This window comes from Eleutherodactylus coqui, chromosome 6 (genome assembly GCF_035609145.1).
Source record: "Eleutherodactylus coqui strain aEleCoq1 chromosome 6, aEleCoq1.hap1, whole genome shotgun sequence".
NCBI classification, from domain to species: Eukaryota; Metazoa; Chordata; class Amphibia; order Anura; family Eleutherodactylidae; genus Eleutherodactylus; species Eleutherodactylus coqui.
The window spans coordinates 202980050-203000743 of NC_089842.1; the positions used below are offsets into that span (position 1 = coordinate 202980050).

General features: G+C 42.0%; 1 protein-coding gene across 9 annotated transcripts in view; it reads left to right on the forward strand.

Annotated features, from left to right (window-relative positions):
- Window positions 1-20694, forward strand: part of MTA1 (metastasis associated 1) — a 203744-nt gene that overhangs the window by 66795 nt on the left and 116255 nt on the right. For all 9 annotated transcript variants that reach the window (XM_066608606.1, XM_066608608.1, XM_066608607.1 and 6 more), the window contains exons 3-4: window positions 6030-6123; window positions 19218-19344. In XM_066608606.1, the coding sequence (XP_066464703.1) occupies window positions 6030-6123; window positions 19218-19344 (221 nt within the window). The remainder of the gene's footprint in view (window positions 1-6029; window positions 6124-19217; window positions 19345-20694) is intronic.

The window sequence follows — 20694 nt, forward strand, 5'->3', positions numbered from 1 at the left end:
ACCATATTCAAATTCCAGACTGGACCACGGCGGAGAATCTTCTGAACTTTCCTGCTCTTCCAACCTGCGAGAATTGGTCATCAGCAACACCGCGTAAAGCCAAAAACTCCCGCACTCAAGGCATGAGCCCAAACAAACCCCCCAGAAGAGAACTCCCCAACGACGACACTTGAACACCCAATTTCATAAAAGACGCTTCAAGTCATTGCTTTTTCCCTTTGATGTCACTGTTTGACTCATAGCTGTTTTGTATCTAAATACTTCTGTTTCCCACTAACTTTTTATATCCACAGAATTTACAGACTACGTTGGGAGTCGTGGTTTGTTCCTCTACTTTACTCCACGCCCCCGCAAATGCGTTGATTTCTGCTTGTTAATCTGGTTCCAGTAAGGACTATGTCCCCAAACCTGGTCCAGCAGCAAAAGGTTATAATGATTCTATTTGTTACTGGTCCACCAAAGACCAACTGTTATTGTTATGTGTTCCCTTTTTTTTGTGTTCGAAATTCCCAAGACAGTTCTGCTGACACTATTTGCTTAAAACTATTCCCTACAAAACCCACCAATGGCTGATATACACTTAGCCTCGTTTAATGTAAAAGGTATTAATATCCCACATAAAAGGTCTCAAATACTACATTACCTAAAGAAACACAAGGTAGATATCATCTTTTTTCAAGAGACTCATTTCAAGAAAACCTACACCCCTCTCACCAAAAACAAAACTTATACCAAATGGTTTAACGCTACTACTCCAACGAAAAGACATAGAGGCGTATCTATTGTTCTACACAAAAGAGTCTCCCTCCAAATACTAAATGTCCTAGCCGATCCAGAGGGTAGATTTATTTTCATCAAGGGCTCAATAGGTGACAGAGTACTTACTTTAGCAAACATATATGCCCCTAATTCTAACCAAGACGCGTTTTTCGCGACAGTCACCAAGAATTTACAAGAATTCTCTGAGGGGGAAATTATCTTAGGTGGAGATTTTAACGTACCACTCAGCCCCTCCCTGGACACGTCTAATGGCTCCTCAGTGGTCCCCCATTCGAAAATTAGAAAAATCAATAAGATGCTGGCCGACCTCCATTTGGTAGACCCTTGGAGTAGTCCCTTGAATCAGGATTGAGAACTCTCCTTCTATTCTGCGGTCCATAAAAAATACTCAAGAATAGATCTCTTCTATGTCAAACATTCTCTCCTAGGTGCAATCACAAAAACCCACTACGACTCAATCCTATACTCTGATCACGCTCCAATCTTTTTGAAGATAACTATCTCTCCCAAAAAGAGATAAGCGTCCAATTGGCTATTAAACGATAGCCTGCTAAAACGTAAAGAGGACATTAATTACATACAAAAAGGTTTGCAACATTACTTCGAAGAAAACACAATAGAATCATGCAGCCCCGCGACCCTCTGGGAAGCACACAAGGCGGTAATAAGAGGCCTCCTCATCGAACTGGGCGCAAGGAAAAAGAGAGGGAGATTACCCTCCTCACTGAACAGATCAAACTCATAGAAACCTGTAATAAGAAAAATGTTTCACTTCAATACGAAAAGCAACTATTTAATTTACGTAACAAGTTAAAAGAGATTCTAAATCAAAAATCTGAAAAATACCTTTTCTTCGCAAGATACAAAAACTATGCTTTCTCGGATAAGTGCGGGAAAAAATTTGCATCCCTAATTAAAACACAAAATGCGAAAGCCTTTATCCCTAAAATAAAAGATAAAATGATGCAATTCATCACAAAACATCGGAGATCTCAAACATTTTTCATGCGTTTTACTCTGACTTGTATAATATTCAAAACTCCAGAGAGTCCCAATCAACCAAACAACAAAAAATACAAGCTTTCCTAGATTCGGTTAAACTGCCCAGTGTCCCTATAATCCATTTACAATCGCTCCTCAAGCCGATTAGTCCCCAAGAGGTGGAGGAATGTATCCAAACAGCCCCGAACGGGAAAAGTCCTGGGCCAGATGGTTTTGGATTCCTATACTTCAAAACCTTTAAAGAAATTCTCACTCCACATCTGGCTCATTACTTCAACTCCATCTCCGCAGGAACTCCCTTTCATAAAGAGGCTCTAACGGCACACATTACGTTAATCCCCAAAGAGGGAAAAGACCCATCCCTATGCAGTAGCTATAGACCCATTTCCCTTATAAATAACGACATCAAAATTTATGCCAAAATTCTAGCTAATAGAATCAAGGTGTTTCTACCTGAGCTGATTAACCCTGAACAATTGGGTTTTGTACCAAATAGAGAAGCAAAGGATAACACCTTAAAACTACTCAATATAATGCATATAGCACATCATAACAACTCTCCACTTGCCCTTCTCACCACTGACGCCGAGAAGGCTTTCGATACAGTCGACTGGCTATTCCTTCGAATGTCCCTTTCAAAATTTGGTTTCCCCGAAGCATTTAGTGATAAAATTATGGCCCTGTACTCCTTCCCCTCGGCCAAAATTAAAATCAACTCCGAGTTCTCTCCCGCAGTCCGAATTAACAATGGAACTAGGCAGGGCTGCCCTCTTTCCCCTCTACTATTCATCCTCACCATGGAAACTTTTCTGGAAAAAAATCAGACAAAACAACAAAATTACAGGGATGAAATGCGGCTCTAGGGAACATAAATCGGCCTCCTACGCAGATGACATGCTGTTTTTCCTTACAGATCCACAAACCGCAATCCCCGAAATCCTGCACGAGTTCAAGAACCTTGGCCAGGTCTCTAACTTTAAAGTTGCTTGAGAAAGGCCACAATAGTGGCCGAAACGTCGCAGGTTTTCCTTTGATGGAGGAATAAAGATTTGGAAATTGTCTTGAAAATTCATCTGATGCTGCCTGGTCTTTGCTTTACATTCCCTCTAACTTTAAGTTAAACCTCTCAAAATCTGAATTATTAAACATAAACATTAAACAAGAATCCTGTCTGGAGATCTCCAAAATTTCCCCATTCAAAAATACAAGTAAACAAATTTCATATTTGGGGGCAAGAATATCGCAGAACACATCAGACCTGTACAACCTAAATTACACACCCTTACTTGAGAGAATGGAGAAGGATCTCAATTCTTGGAACTCACTACCGATTTCTTGGTTTGGCAGAAAGAACTTAATTAAAATGATTTACCTACCCAGAATATTATACACACTACAAACGCTTCATATAGAGGTCCCACGGTCCTTCTTCTCTAAGCTTAAAAACCTTGTAGCAAGGTTCATATGGCAGGGCAGGGGATACAGAGTCAAACACACAACACTTATTAATTCTAAAAAAAACGGTGGAATCGGGCTCCCAGATTTTGAACTATATTGGATGGCATCACATCTGAATCGCATGGTGGACCTGTCCCGCCAAACAAGCTCCAAACTGTGGGTAGAGCTCGAACTCTTCTCACTAAAAAATGATCAGAAATCTCTGCCTTGGCCCATTCCATACAACAAAGTCAAACCGAAGCAAAGTCTAAACCCTTACACTAGACTAACTCTAAGCTTATGGTATAAATGAAACAAAAAAATATAAACTAATACCTCAGATCAGCGGCTTTACCCCTTTGTCCGCAATAATACCCAAAAAATTTAGAGCACTCAAACAAAAAATTATGAACGACTCCCACCTCAAAACACTGCAATGCAGTGACCTTATCAAGGACAAATCCGTATCCCAAGATTTACAGTTCTTAAACCACCTGGGGGAGGCTTCACTTAGATCCGAAGATCTACATATTATCAGAGATTCGGTGGTGCTGCATTCCCCGGATGTCATAGATACAGACAAAAACCTATTATTCCATAAACTACTCTGGAACCTCCAACCTATTAAGAGCCCAATCTCCAAAATATATAGGAGCTTAATACAAGACAAACATAAACCTTCCTATATAGCTCGCTGGGAATCTGATCTAAATACGAATTTCACCACAGACGAGATAAAAGATATCTTATCTAGGTTTCATTCGACCTCTTCCTCCACAAGGTTCCAAGAACTTAATTACAAAATAGTATCCAGATGGTACAAAATCCCGGAGCTGCTAAATAAAATAGACCCTGACTACTCTCCACTATGCTGGAGATGCTTGGACGACATTGGATCATACCCCCACATATGGTTCTCATGCCCGCTTCTTAAACCCTTCTGGGCAGAGATCCAGAAGCTACTAAGCACTATCTTCAAATCCAACATCTCCCTCACCCCTGAGACTGTTCTTCTAAACCTAGATCCCCCAGGCCTCACAGCTGAATACAAACTCCTTCTCCCATTTTTCATAAACGCGGCTAAGATCCTAATCCCAAGGTATTGGAGAGACAGTACCCTCCCCTCCATATCAGAATGGTAAAAAGAAGTGAATACGATCTGTTCCTTTGAGAAAATCAAGGCCAAACGAGCTGGGGACCCAACGAGACATGATAACCTTTGGAACATCTGGCTCTCCTTTATTCACAACCCATCTCCACAACCCACCACTACCCCTTAACAGACGAGGTTTCTCCTTATCCACGCATTAACCCGTTATACACTATATACCCGGCTTCCACCTGTCAGAGGCCATCTCTCAAGGTACCCCCATCAGAGCTGTCACTGTTCCATTTGTTATGTATATTGATTGTCTATTTTATTTGTGATTATCCATTGTTTCCCCTGATTTCTCTTTTCTGTAACCTCCCCCCCCCCCCCCCCCATTTTTTCATACCAATCAAAAATAAAGAATATATATTAAAAATAAGGGCTAATGCCCACGGACGGGTTTATGCCGTGTTGATGTCACCTGCAGTCCTGTGTAACACCACAGATAACAAACAAATGTTAAATGTTCATTTATTCTTTACAGTAGTCTTCTATATTTACTTATTGTTATTGTTTTTGGTATTAAAAACCATATTTATTCTCTATTATGTGGTTTGTTGTGTTTTTTGGAATGTCTAGAACAAATTACCATATATACTCAAGTATAAGCCGAGTCAATATGTTTTACCACAAAAAAACTGGTAAAACTTATTGACTCGAGTATAAGCCTAGCTATACTCGAGTATGTACTAGGTAAAAAAAAACAAAAACGCAATACTCCCCTCTCAGCCGGCATCTGTGTCCCCAGGCTTGGTTTTGAATTCCCCCGCCGTCAGCGCTGTGATTGGATTGAGCGCCAGCCAATCACAGCCGGTGCTCGATAAACCAATCACAGCCATTCAGTGATGTCATTCACTGAATGGCTGTGAATGAGCGAGCGCCGGCTGTGATTGGCAAGCACTCGATCCAATCACAGCGCTTAGTTACACAGCACTGACGGCGGGGGAATTTAAAACCAAGCCAAGGAGATGACAGCGGGGAGAATTCTGAAGCAGCTTGCAGCACTCCCAGGGAGAGCATCGCGTCGGAGACACAGACGCTGGCTAAGAGGTGAGTATTGCGGGGTTTTTATTTGGGGGGGGGGGGTTTACCTTGAGTATAAGCCGAGGGGGGGCTTTTTCAGCACATTTTTTTTGTGCTGAAAAACTCAGCTTATACTCTAGTATATACGGTAATTGGATTTTCTTTGATTCCTATGGAAATTCTTGCCTCGAGTTTTATTTGTTGCAAGTTTGGTCAATTTGCTTTCGGACGGATTACCAACGAAACTAGAGGTTTGACTGTATTTGGGCTGTATTCAGTTCAGTTCTCTGGTGTCTTTGCAGAGCTGCAGGGCCACCGCATTCAAGAGAGCACCGCTGCCCCCAGCAATCAGGGGGTCTTACTGCCTTGATCAATAGTAATAACTCCTGACTTTCTCTGTCCTATCAGAAGTGAATTCAAATGACCGAGACCAATTTTTCTTCTGGGCAATCGGCCTTTCACTTGTACAGTCATATCACTTACAGGGTTGATTTGCTGTTATGCAATATAGATTAGATGGATATGAGCAAAAGATGTCTTGAAGCGGATTTGAAGTAGTCTTGTATATTCTCTAAGAAGTTCTGATGTATAATTTCTGCTGTATTAAACTTTTTTTTTAATATAATTTCTTCTACAGACTGCAAATGGAAATGTTGAAGCAAAAGTTGTCTGTTTCTATAGGAGGAGAGATATATCCAGCACCCTCATTTCTTTAGCAGACAAACATGCTAGTAAGTACTTTATTTTTATACAGCTTTCCCTCTTAATATATTCTGTACTTTGTTTCTAAAACTTGGGCTTATTCAGGCAACTTTCACACTGGCGACAAAATTGCGCGATTTTCTGGCGATGCGACAGTTCTACAAATTGCATGTATGTGAAGCCCATGCTTTTCAATGAGTTCCTTCACATTAGCGACGTTTTGTCTATCTTCTGTAAAAAAAAAAAAAGTTGCAGCATGCTTTATATTGCCGCAATTTGCAATATTTTGTAGCCCATGTTTCTCTGTGGAGCCTTCGTTTTTCTTGCATCGCACAAAATCATTAAACTCCTATTCTATTGGATTTATTAGTTGCTATATCTCACTTAATTTTTATGAGGATTGAACCAGTGATTTTTGGTGTTTGTTAAAATAATAATAAAAAAATATTTTTGAACCTTTAAAAACCCCTATTCTCTTTCTTGCGAAAACATTGCGGCAAAATCATAAGCGGAAGCAATGCTTTCGCGAGAAAGCGCAGTAATTTCGCACAAAAATCGTGCGAATGCAGATGCGATATTGCGCAACTTTTTTCACAGTGATATGGCTGTCACCCATGGGAAAGAGGCCTCAGAAACAGAGTTCATGGTCTTTGTGCTGTTTATTATACGGGCGGCACACGAAGCATCAATGGCCAATAAGGCTATTCATATGGGTGTTGTATCTATGTGAACAAAATCGCTGCATGTCCTAATTTCACCATTTTCACGGACAAGAGTTGGTCATTCAGTTTATGAGGCTCTGTGTAGATCAGTCTGCATGAAGGCGGTGTCCGTGTGCTGTATGAAATTTCTTTTATATCCGTAGTTTTGGATAGCACATGGCCACAGCTATTTGAATAAGCTCTTTTAACCCCTTGAGTGGCACGCCCGGAAATTTTCCGGGACGAGCTCCACTGCCAATAGTGATATAGCCCGGAAGATTTCCTGCACAGACCCACAGAGAACACTGCAGGACTTTGAAAAACAGAAGCAGGAAGATACTGCCGATCTGCCGGCAATCTCCTGCTTCTAAATTCAAAGTCCTGCTTTGTTTACAGGTTGCCATAGAGACCATCGGCTTGTCAGAAGCAAGCCGATGGTCTCTGTGGCAGAGAGAGCTGGTGCTTGGCTATCAGAGGACAGCCAGGCACCAGCTGTTATAGCAGAGATCAGAGAAAACCTCCTATCTCTGCTGTTAACGCTTTACATGCTGCAGTCCATGTGACTGCAGCATGTAAAGCGCTGTCACAATCGGACCCCCAGAATGTGATTAGGGTGTCCTGATGGGTCTCTGTGGAAGTCCCCTACAAAAAAAAAAGTTAAAAATTATTATAAAAATAAAAACACATCTCCCTTTACTTTGTAAAAAATTAAAAATAAAATAACACATGAGGTATCCCTGCGTCCTAATGACCCAGAGAAGGAAGGTTGTACATTATTTAACCCCTTAATGACACAGCCCCTTTTTTTCTTTTTTTCCCATTTCTTTTTTTTCCTCCCCCCCCCCCCCCCCCATTTAAAAAATCATAACTCCTTTATTTATCCATCAACGTCGCTATATGAGGGCTTGTTTTTTGCGGGACGAGTTGTATTTTTCAATGGTGCTATTTAAAGTACCATATAATGTACTGAAAAACTTTTACAAAACCCTAAGTGGAGTAAAATGGAAAAAAAAAAGACATTACGCCATATTTCAGTGCGTTTTGTTTCTACGACGCACAAACTGCAACAAAAACGACATAACTTTATTCTGTGGGTCAGTACGATCCCTAAAATACCAAACTTGTATAGGTTTTTTTTTTTTTTTTGCTGTAGTACTTGTATTTTTTTTCAAAGACATTTAATTTTTTAAAATTATTTTCTGCTGCATCTTCTGCGCGCAATAACTTTTATTTTTCCGTCGACGTACTTGAGCGAGGGCTCATATTTTGTACGATATCCTGTAGTTTACGTTAGTACAAATCCAGAATACATACGACTTTTTGATCGCTTTTTATTGCATTTTTTCTGGGAAACAGGGTAACTGAAAAAGTGCATTTGTGGCGTTCTTAATTTTTTTTTCGGACGACGTTCACCGTGCGGGATAAATAATGCACTACTTTGATAGATCGGACTTTTACGGACACGGCGATACCAAATATGTATTTTTTTTTTTAATGATTTTAGATTTTTGTATTATAGATATGGCAAAAGGAGGGTGATTTAAACTTTTATTCCTTTTTTTTTTTTTTTTTTTTTTGTAAAAAAGTCGTGAAAAAGAAAAAAAAAATTTACAATTTGGTATTGGCATAATCGTACCGGCCTGTAGAATTACTTTAATATATTATTTATACTGCTCAGAGAATGCAGTGAAAATTAAAAACAATGCAGAATTACAGATTTTGGTAATCTTGCCACTAGAAAAAATGGAATAAAAAGCTATCAAAATTTTACATGTTCCAAAAAATTAGATAAATGAAGACTAGAGTTCATCCCGCAAAACACAAGGCCTTCTAGGGCTCTGGCAATGGAAAAAAAAATTAATACGGCTCTTGGAATGTAGCAACACAAAAGCAAACCTTTTAAGAAAAAAAAAAGTTTTAAATGTCCAAAAATAGCAAAACATTAAAAAACTGTATAAACTTGGTATCGCTGGGATCGTGTTGACTCCGAGAATAATGTTATCACATTATTTATTCTGCATGCTGAACGCCGTAAAAATGAAATCCAAAAAACAAATGGCAGAATTTCTTTTTTTTCCCCCAAGTTATGCAATACATTATATATACCCAAAAATGATTCCATCAAAAAATACAACTTGTCCTGCAAAAACCAAGCCCTCATATGACTGTGTCAATGGAAAAATGAAAAAGTTATGGCTCTTGGAACGCGACTGCAAAATTTGTTGAAATTAAATGATTAGACCATTTGAAAAAACCTGCCCTGGTGGGCACGACAGGGTGGTAGGAAACCCGCCACTCAAGGGGTTAAAAGGAAAGGTACTCCAAAAATCACCTGTTTTGAATCACGTTTTTATGTTCAACCATATTTCTTAATTTATTATTATTTTTTTAATGCCCAGGTCACTGTGTAAATTTTTATTCCTAAAATCCTGGGGTTTTCACATTGACCACAATGCCTAATAATAGTCTGATGCTTCCTTTTCTGTAGACAAAACTTTCAGCAGTACCTCATGAGCATCACAGGTAGAATTACAATGAAAGGCAAAACCTATAGATGACATAGGATCCACCATTCACAATAGATGAAGATCACAGCTCACCTCTTCCCCCCCTCCCTACAAACCTCTTCACAGGTTACAGAGCATGCCCACAGCACTCTGTCATAGAAAACAATGAGTATCTCCAGTGTATTGTTTCTTGTGGTACACATGACTGCTGTACAGAATAAGAAGTGATACTATTACTAGGCTTAGTGGGCAAAATCACAATTGCAGAATTTTTATTTATTTTTTTAAATATACATAGTGGCATGGATTATGTTGGCATATCCCGTAACGTCTGATAGGTTTAGGTCCCAACTCTGAGACCAATGCCTTTCTTTGGTTCAAGCCCCCACCTTGAACTCAAGAAAGCCATGGGTCTCAGAGGTGGGGGTCGTCACTGGGGTGGAAACAGACCTTGCTGTGCTGTTTCTGTATCTCCCATTGAAGAAAATGGATGTTATGAAACAGTGTAGCACAGTGCGCTACACTGTTTCCTTAACTCAGGGGCTATGAGAACATCATGGCTTCACTGTGCCAACTACCATTAACTTCTAAGGGAGTTATGGAAACACTGTGGCCTAGCTGCACTCGGCTGTTAAGGTCCACACGGACACCTCATTTTTAGCATTGTTTGCATTGCAACCATGTTTGCCCCATGTTTGCAATTCAATTTTGGATTCAGGGTTTCCTAGGGGGCTTTCTCTTTCTGCCATTACAGAATGGCGCCATCTGCTGGCTAGAGCCAGTACTGTGGTATGTGACATGCTGGAGAGGCCCCCAACAACAGAGCGGCCAGTAATCTACCATAAGAATACCCTGACGGACGTCTTCCGACATCGGAGCTGTACAGCCTTCAATCAGAATGTCTTTAGACGTCAGACAGTGGATTGGAAAGGGTTAAACAAGTCATTTTCTGATGACCCGTTCCCTTTTAAATATTGTCTTTTGTATGTATCTTTTGTTAAATTTACTTAAAGGGGTTGTCTCGCGGCAGCAAGTGGGGTTATACACTTCTGTATGGCCATATTAATGCACTTTGTAATATACATCGTGCATTAAATATGAGCCATACAGAAGTTATTCACTTACCTTCCCTGCTCTGGCATCCCCGTCTCCATGGCTCCGTCTAACTTCAGCGCCTAATCGCCCGATTAGACGCGCTTGCGCAGAAGGCTATTCTGCCTTCGGGTCTGTCCGGCAGCAGCGGCGTTCTGGCTCCGCCCCCTTCTACGCGTCATCGCGTAGCTCCGCGCCCCTCATGTGTGCCGATTCCAGCCAATCAGGAGGCGGGAATCGGCACACGAGGGGGCGGAGCTACACGATTACGCGTAGAAGGGGCGGAGCCAGAACGCCGCTGCTGCCGGACAGACCCGAAGGCAGAAGACCCTTCTGCGCAAGCGCGTCTAATCGGGCGATTAGACGCTGAAGTTAGACGGAGCCATGGAGACGGGGACGCCAGCGCAGGGAAGGTAAGTGAATAACTTCTGTATGGCTCATATTTAATGCACGATGTATATTACAAAGTGCATTAATATGGCCATACAGAAGTGTATAACCCCACTTGCTGCCGCAAGACAACCCCTTTAAAGGAGTTTGGTGCAGATTTCACCCTTTTGTATGGTAAAAGAGATTCCGTCACTAGACAGAACTACAGGAGAATACTTGGATTTAAGATTTTTTTCTTTTTTTTATTTCTATTTTAGCGAAGGCTAAAATGTAGGTTCATGGGTTTTCATTCTTAATTTCTCTGCTTCATCGTTGTTGGGTCACGCATACACGTATGTGGTTTTCCGTTTGGCTTCTGTTTTTAAAATAAGACTTAACATTTTTCTTCTGTAGTAAATGGATGTTTTAAGGTTGCATATCACATAGGATAATTTAGGGCAATTATAGAAGAAATGGCGTGTGGCTGACTTTTGGGTTTTAGGGTCACATATTTTTACAGGGAAACAGTGTCTGCTTTGTAGAAGATAACTGGGTCTACACAGCTCTACAAGGATGGATGTAGTGTCTTTGCAAATCTAGTCCATAACTCTATATGAACAGACAAATATTCATGAAAAAAAAAGCTCGATTTCTTCGTTATTTTTGGTTCTATAGCAGTCTGCTGTATTTTCTGACCTCTACATCAGAGCCATACATATTGTATTCTTGTTTTTGTTCCAGAAATGATTGCTCTTATGATGACCTGTTTTGATGGGCAATAGTACAAATGGTAAATATTGGGGAATTGTACAAGTTTCACGACAAGGTACAGGATTGTATTGACTGCATCCTGTTATGACCACATCATTGAAATGGCTCTTTTAAAGGATAGGATAGCCTCACTCTTATTCCGTCTGATGTGTTACAATTTGTTGAGTATACTATTAAATACTCTACTGAATCCTTCCTTCATTACTCTCGGATGAAGCCTCAAACAAAATGTGCATTGGGACATGATATATCCAGTGGTCGGCCTGTTTTCTTGGAGTGTTAATTGATTAGTAATAAGCAACACTCACATGGTTCAAGGACTGTAATGACTGGGAAATGGCCATACCTGGATACATGTTGTACAGGAAAGCCAGAATAAAAAGAAGGGACAGTAGAGTAGTTATTTAATTTAACGATAGCCTTAAATGAATGCTGATTTCAAATGCACACAGAGCTAAAAACTCTTGGTTTGCGTGCAAACTAAGATCATATTCTTCATTGCACTTCCAGCATTCTTTGAGCGTGGAAAACATAGAAATCAGGACTGTAGTACTAGGCAATATCTGCTGTCAGTTCTCTCCCTCCCACTCCTAGCTGGCTGTACTGTGCCTCACCCCTAACAACACTACCATCAAGACTCCCCCTGACAAGTGTGTTCACTGGACTTTTGGGGATGAACCAGCTGAAGGCTGAAGGCATCCTTTGAGTTCTGTGACTCATATAAAGGGTGTTAATCCCCACAGGTCCAACTGGCACGCCTGTAAGGGGAGGAGACAGAGTACAGCCAGCTGTGAGTGGGAGGTAGAGGGCTGATATCAGTTACTGCCTAGTATTACAGTCCTGGTTTCTATTCTTTACTCGCTCCAAGCATGCTCAGACTGCAATGATAAATATGTCCTATAGGGGTAACTATGATTTTATATACAACACCAATTCTAGAGTGCTGGAGCAAGCTGAGGATTATGATAACCTGTTAATGAAATTACTCGACTAGCAAGAAAGGGAGATATTGTAATAATGGATGATTTCAGCATGCCTGATGTTGATTGGAATATCTAGAGTGAATTTACAAACAGGAGCAAGAATTTGTTAGAAACACCTATAAGAGCATCTCTAAAATAGCTTGTTAGGTCATCAACCAGAGAAGAAGATGGCCTGGATTTAGTATTTACTAATAAAAATTGGATGTCTGAGGTCAAGGTGGTAGAGAATTTGGGTTCTCAATCCCTATGATCCGGAGACTAAAGTCCAGTCGATGCAATGGAAGCATCTGGACTCGCCGCCTCCAAAGAAGGCACGTGCCCAACCCTCGACAGGCAAGGTCATGCTCGCAGTCTTTTGGGACCAGCAGAGTAGTCTTTGATGGATTTCCTAGCAAAGGGCACCACGATTACTGGGGCATGCTATGTTTCACTGCTGCCAAAATTGCAGGAGGCCATTAAAACCAAGAGACATGGCATGCTCACCAAAGATGTCCACCTTCTGCAAGACAGTGCCCCAGGTCACAACTCACATGTTGGCCAGATGGAAGCACGCTGCTGTGGGTATGAAAATCTACCGCATCCCCCTTATTCACCCGACCTCGCACTTCCACCTCTTTCCAACACCGAAGTCATTTTTGTAAGGCAAGCATTTTCCAGATGTTGAGACTCTAATTCCCAAAGTCACAACGTGACTTTTGGAGCAACCTGTCGACTTCTACAAGAGACGTGTTTACAGTTGCATAAAGAGATGGGAGAAGTGTGTCCCTCTAGGTGGCACCTATGTAGAGAAGGGATAAAAACTGGCCGAGTTGCTCTCAGTCCAACCCCTCGTATATTTAAAATAATAAAATAAAAACATATATATATATATATATATATATATATATATATATATATATATATATATATATGTGTGTGTGTGTGTATAAAGCCAGAGTGAATACATTTCTACTTACTCCGACTCTACTAAAATGTGATTCCAACCAGGTCTGTGCAGTCTTAAGTCGAAGAACTGTATTCTGAACAGGGATGAGTTACAAGTGGTGACCACAAGGGTCTGTTCTGGGTCCTATTCTTTTAATACGTTGGTAAGTGACATAGGAGAAGGTTTAATAGGTAGGTTTGTCTGCTGATGACATAGAAGTGTACAATAGGGTTGGTACTCCTGGTGGAGTTCTGAACATGAAGAACGATTTAGCATTACTGGATAAATGGTCAAAACAATGAGAACTGTAGTACAAGGATTCCAAATAAAATTAGTAAAAAAAATGCACTGGGGAAGAAGAAATCCTAAGACTGAGTATCATGTTGTCTTCTCTGTGTTATCCATGACTTCAGATCAGAAGGATTTAGCGGTTCTGATTTCTGACAGCTTCAAAATGAGTTCACAGTGTGGTAAAGCACTAAGGAAAACAAGTAGGGTGGCTCGGCTGCATAGCTAGAAGTATAACCAGAAGAAAAAGGGAGATTGTGATCCTGCTGTATAGTACTCTGGTGAGACCACATCTGGAATACTGTGCTCAGTTCTGGAGTTCATATTTACAGACACACAGGGGCGTAACTATAGAGGATGCAGGGGATGCGGTTGCCCCCGGGCCCAGAAGCCTTAGGGGCCCATAAGGCCTCTCCTCTCCATACAGGGTGCTCAGTACTATGAATAAAGCATTATAGTTGGGCGCCCCATTACAGGTTTTGCACTGGGGCCCAGAAGATTCAAGTTACGCCTCTGCAGACACAGGTTAGTAAAATGAAATGGTTTTGTTCTTGAAACCTTCCTTCATTTTTGTAGCAAGTCTTTGGGCTAATTAGGAAAAACTTAAAGAACTTAATTTGTATAGCTTGGAGGGGAGAAGTGAGACATGATGGAAACCTTTATACACGTTACAGGAGGAGAGAAGGGAGATGAGGACATGATGGAAACCTCTATATATGTTACATGAGGAGAGAACAGAGGGGGGGTGGCAAAATGGAAACGTCATATATGACACGGGAGGAGAGAAGGGAGAGGGGGGACATGATGGAAACCTCCATATATGTTACAGGAGGAGAGGAGGGACATAATGAAACCTCTATATATGGTACAGGAGGAGAGAAAGGAGAGGGATGACATATTGGAAACATATATAATAACAGGTGGAGAGAAGGGAGAAGGGGGGACATGGTGGAAACCTTAATATATGTTACAGGAGGAGAGGGGGGACATGATGAAAACCTCTATATATGTTACAGGAGGAGAGAAGGGAGAGGGGACATGATGGAAATCTCTATCTATTACATGAGGAGTACCTAATGGAAGCCTTTTATATATGTTACAGGAGGAGAGAAGGGGGATATGATGGAAACCTTAATATATATTACAGGAGGAGAGGAGGGACATGATGGAAATCTCTATATATGTTATAGGAGGAGAGAAGAGAGGAGGACATGATGGAAACCTTCTATATATGTTACAGAAGGAGAGAAGGGAGAGGGGGACATGGTGGAACCCTTTATGTATGTTACAGGAGGAGAGAAGGGAGAGGGGAGATACAATAATACCGCTTGGAGCAAGCTTCAAGCAGATGTGGTTAGAAAATCAACAATAAATACATTTGGGTATGCTTCAGATAACCATAGTGTGTATCTATCCTGAGAAAGAGAAAGGAAGACTTAATATGAGAGACTAGATGAATTAAGTATTCATTTGTTTCTAAATTGGGTAGAAGACATCAAGGCTTATTTACTAGTCAAAATACAAAAGTTTTCTGAAACAAATTGTGCCAGAAATTTACAGTGTGGTTTTTTTTTTTCTCTTTTCTTTTCTTTTTTTTTTTTTCAGACCCTTTCAGTAGTTTTCCCCACTTGCCTGAAAAAGGGTCGTGGCCTAAATTGTGCCTGGAATTGTGCCAAATTGGCGCAAACTATGCCAAATAAAAGGCCCATTTACACCAAAATGATCAGCTAGCAGTGTTCGAAAAGCGGACGATGGGCGCACATTTACACACACCGATAATCGATTAGGTTTTTGGGGTTTTTTTGTAAGCGATCATCGGCTGGTGTAAATGGGCCTTAAAGGGGTTGTCCCGCGCCGAAACGGTTTTTTTTTTTTTTCAACCCCCCCCCCCCCGTTCGGCGCGAGACAACCCCGATGCAGGGACGTACAGAAAGCTTACCGGAGCGCTTACCTTAATCCCCGCGCTCCGGTGACTTCTATACTTACCTGTGAAGATGGCCGCCGGAATCCTCTTCTTCCGTGGACCGCAGCTCTTCTGTGCGGTCCATTGCCGATTCCAGCCTCCTGATTGGCTGGAATCGGCACGTGACGGGGCGGAGCTACACGGAGCCGGCATCCTGCACGAAAGGCTCCATAGAAGAGAACAGAAGACCAGGACTGCGCAAGCGCGGCTAATTTGGCCATCGGAGGGCGAAAATTAGTCGGCACCATGGAGACGAGGACGCCAGCAACGGAGCAGGTAAGTAAAAAACTTTTTAGAACTTCTGTATGGCTCATAATTAATGCACAATGTATATTACAAAGTGCATTAATATGGCCATACAGAAGTGTATAGACCCACTTGCTGCCGCGGGACAACCCCTTTAAGTAGCTACTCAGCTTCTTAAGAGCAATTAAAGGGGTTGTCCCGCGATAGCAAGTGGGGTTATACACTTCTGTATGGCCATATTAATGCACTTTGTATAACTTCTGTATGGCCAATATTTAATGCACGATGTATATTACACTTACCCCCTCCGGTGCTGGCGTCCCCGTCTCCATGGCGCCGACCAAAGCTGCCTTCTCCCTGGATTAGACGCGCTTGCGCTGAAGGGGCCGCTCCGGCGTGCTCGCGACGCACAGGTCTTCTGCGCATGCGCAGAAGACCTCTGCGGCGCGAGCACTCCGGAGCCGGACAGAAGAGGGCAGACAGCGCAAGCGCATCTAATCCAGGGAGAAGGCAGCTTTGGTCGGCGCCATTGAGACAGGGACGCCAGCACCGGAGGGGGTAAGTGTATAACTTCTGTATGGCCAATATTTAATGCACGATGTATATTACAAAGTGCATTAATATGGCCATACAGAAGTGCTTTACCTCACTTGCTATCGCGGGACAACCCCTTTAAGTGTGCAAATGAAGCCTTAGCTGAATGCAGTTAATAGCCTGAGGGGTATTATCTGCATTCAGATCCTTTGTTCTCCAGGGGGAAACAATGCTATCAGCACTCCCCATGGGAGTACAGCTGATAAGGGCACATTCAGATGACTGTATATCAACCGCATATTCACGCTTATTCCTGGAATTTAGCCCCGCCCCCGTCTCGCCTCCTCTCATTGCAAATAGTGCAAAGGGGATGGAGAGGGGGCGGGAGCTCAGAGCACTGCTCCAGTCTCTTCCAGCCTCCTCCCCCTGCAGAGAGACGCCGGCTGATATATGGTTGTCTAAATGAGCCCTAAGGCTGATAAACGCTTTTTAGGTTGGACTAAATATTATTTTTTTTATTAATTTATTTTTTATTCCAACTATATGCAGGGAGTTGTTATATCGCCTTTGTGCACATGGCTTTTGTAGCATTTGTAAGATTAGTACAGAAGTTTTTTTTGTCTGATGGCACTTTGCAAATTATGCTGATAAAGCATTGTCACCGTTAACTGTTTTCTCTGTTGGATATCTGATTTTTGCTTTTTATTTTATTTTTTCATAATTTTATGTTGAAATATTTTCAACAGTACAATGTCAACCATCCTGGTCAAATGTAGATAAAGAGGCTAAGATGAACTCCGCTTGCGGAGCCCGGCACGGACGTGAGCACTAGGCCTTAGGGCAATTAATAGAATTTTACTCGAGCCAAAATTTTATAGGAAAGCTATTATTATGGTTTGGAGGAAAATACAAATGGTAAGCTTTATTGCTTTGATCATAGTTGTACTTTTGCCTCTTTTTTACTGCACGAGCCCTTTTCCTGTGTGTGTACACACTACTTCCACCACTACAAGTATAGTAGACCTAAGGCACACAACTGTATAAAAACTCTTCCGTGTTGTATTCAGGAACTGCAGATAATTTTTTTTTTCGCATTACATCCCCATTAACTTGAATAGACAGACAAGTCTCATCTACAGATTGGATCTGATTTGGTGCACGCTGCTTTTTTTTTTTTTTTTTTAACGTGATCCGCATGTGCGTGTTAAAAAAAAAACACAAAGCAAAAGAAATAACCTGGTATGCATTTGCAGATTGACTTGGCAGCACACAAAATGAAAATGCAGTTTGTCTTGGGATGCTTTTACATGGGACAACCTGTCGGGCACAGATGGCGGACAGCTCATCCCAGCGATCATCGTTCAGTCTAAATGCGTTCATAAAAACTGAACGATGATCGTTCAGGTTCTTGCTGATCACGAAAATCTGACCAATTTTTTTTCCCGGCCCGTGTATAAGGGTCTTTGGGCCTTAGTATGATGCTGCATCTCGGCTAGCAGTACAATAGGACTGTCAACTGATGCAACCCCAGCTAGTGATACTGGTGTGACCCAGCTGATACCATTCACCCTTCACAGATGGCTTGTGCTGAAAGCCATATTCACATCTGCACTCATTTCTTCCATTGTTCAGCTCTGTCATAGAAGCTGAAGAATGAAATTGTGTAAATACTGGACAGCACTTCACTAATGCAAACTGTACCTGACAGACTCCAATGACTGCTGAGTGGAGCAGACAGGTAATCATGACAGTTCAAGGGGCACAGCGCTTCGGTGAGCACTGCAGCGCCTTCATTTCAGCGATCAGCAGGGCTCTCCGCATCTGGAACCCCATGGATCAAAACTTTTGCCGTGGTCTGACAGGAAAAGTTTTTTTTGTTTGTTTTTTTTTTTACTAGTGAAGTTACTCTTTGATGGGGAAGTGTGTCAGCTGTATGATTCTGAGCTATGGATTCTCTTTGAGGGTAGATGCAACCTACAGACGTACCGTGGAATTTTGCTGCAGATTTCCCCCCCCCCTGAAAGGGGTGAAATCCACAAGAGAAACTGACCTCCATATGGGGAAATTCCTCAGCATGTGGATTAAATGTATTCATATCTCCTCCAGATAGCTGGTCCAGGGTTTGTATACACTGTATGCCAAATGCACATGGGAGGAAATTCAGTGGCAGGAATTCCCGCAGATAATGCAATACTATGCAGACAACCGCAATTTGACCATGTGAAAATTCGTGCAGTAAGCAAATTGCGGCATGTCCTTGCAGTGGCTCGCCAGCTCTGGTCTGCACATGCACGGCTGTGCGACTGCCGACGCAGAGCGAGGCGCCGGGTGGAGGGGAGCATCGGCTCACTGCAGGGACATGGCTCGCATCCCACTGCGAGAATTCTCGCAGGGGGATCTGACCCGGCTGTCTGCAGGAGGCCGTATACTAGACAAAAAAAAGCAAAGAGATGCCAATGCTTTTCAAAAGTCTATTTCTCAATTTAGCAGGTCAGAAAAAAAGACTTTTTTTTTATTTTTTTTATATTGCCTAGAAAATAAATCTGAAAGGCTCAAGATAAGTTAAATATCATTGCATGTGTGTGATAACACTGCCAAGTCATTGGTTTTCGGTTGAGTGTTGTGACATTTTCGGTTTGCACACCAAGAATACACGTTGCTGCCCGTCATGTATGTGAATCTTTGTGGATATTAAGTTTTCTTCAGTAAATTCTGAACCCTAACACAATAAAAATGTATTTCAGGGGAAATGGAAGAAGAAATGGAGAATCCTGAAATGGTAGATTTACCAGAGAAATTAAAGCACCAGTTAAGGCACAGAGAGCTGTTTCTGTCCAGACAGCTGGAGTCCTTACCTGCTACACATATAAGGTGAGGAGGACTATTCACTTCATGGAGTGGGAGAGGTAGGAGCCCCTGCAGAGTCCAAGTTAGGCCGGGTTCACATCAGTGTTCTCTTATGCTTTATTAACGGATACATATTCTGCATCCGTTATACAGATTATCAGAAGGCTCCTGCTCAGATTTCGGTCATGAATTTTCAGTTTGAAATGTGGCAGATCCATCCGCACAGGGATTTAGCCTCATTTGGTGGGAGAGATCTCTGTAAGGTCACTCAAGTTTCCACACGAAAACTGTCGCTAGAACAGACGCCTCAATTAAAAATCCTCGCTGTATGAAGTATGGTGTGCATTTCCATTGGTTTTTATGGGACAGGGAAAACCTGCAAAATCTGCTACATGTTTCGTAAAAATAAATCTTCTGTGATGTAACTAAAGGACAGCTTAGTAGCACACTTTTATAGAGGTTTTATAGGCAAAATCTATTGATGACCTATCCTTAGGTCATCAATAGCTGATCGCTGGGGACTCCCAACAATGAGCTGGTCACTCTGCCCGCTGTCAGTGCAGCAGCACAGACAGGGATGCCAACAAAAGTGCCCTAGCTGACTACTTTGCCATTTAAATCAATGGGAGTTAAAGCAGCTATTACACTTTTGACACTTCCACCTCCGACATTGCGGGGCACGGAAGTCTAATAACAGCCGCTTCAGCTTGATTTCAATGGTGGTTGAAGCCAGCTTATGGTACTGTTCCATAACATAGGGGAACTGCTGCTGTTCCCCTATGACACACGTTCAGGCCTGCTGAACGAACAGCCGGCTAGGCAATCGGTTCATTGCCAGGAACCCCAATGGGTGGGTCCCTGGCAGTTAACTGTTGATGATCTATCCAGAGAAAACCCCCTTGATGGAAGCTAATAAATTCCTTCCACAGACAATATTTGATAATTAGTCAAATATCGACTATTTAGAAGTACAATAGGCAGAGCTGCAGTGTAAAGCATGGTGGAAGGCGAGAACCGCTAATGATACAAGAGGTGGATTGCAGATCACTTTAGAGTCACATTAGAAGATATAAAACTATAACCTACCGTATATACCGGCGTATAAGACGACTTTTGAACCCCGAAAAATCTGCTCTGCAGTCGGGGGTCGTCTTATGCGCCGGTAATACAAAAAAAAAAAAAGTGTAAAAAAAAAAAATTTTATTACTCACCTCCCACGGCGTTCTGTCGCGCTCCGGCAGGATGTCGCTCGCTCCGGCAGGCTGTCGCTCGCTCCTCGTCCCCGCCGCAGCATAGCTTTCTGAATGCGGGGCTTGAAATCCCCGCTTCCAGAAAGCTAATACACACGCCGGCAGCCATGACAGCATTGAATGG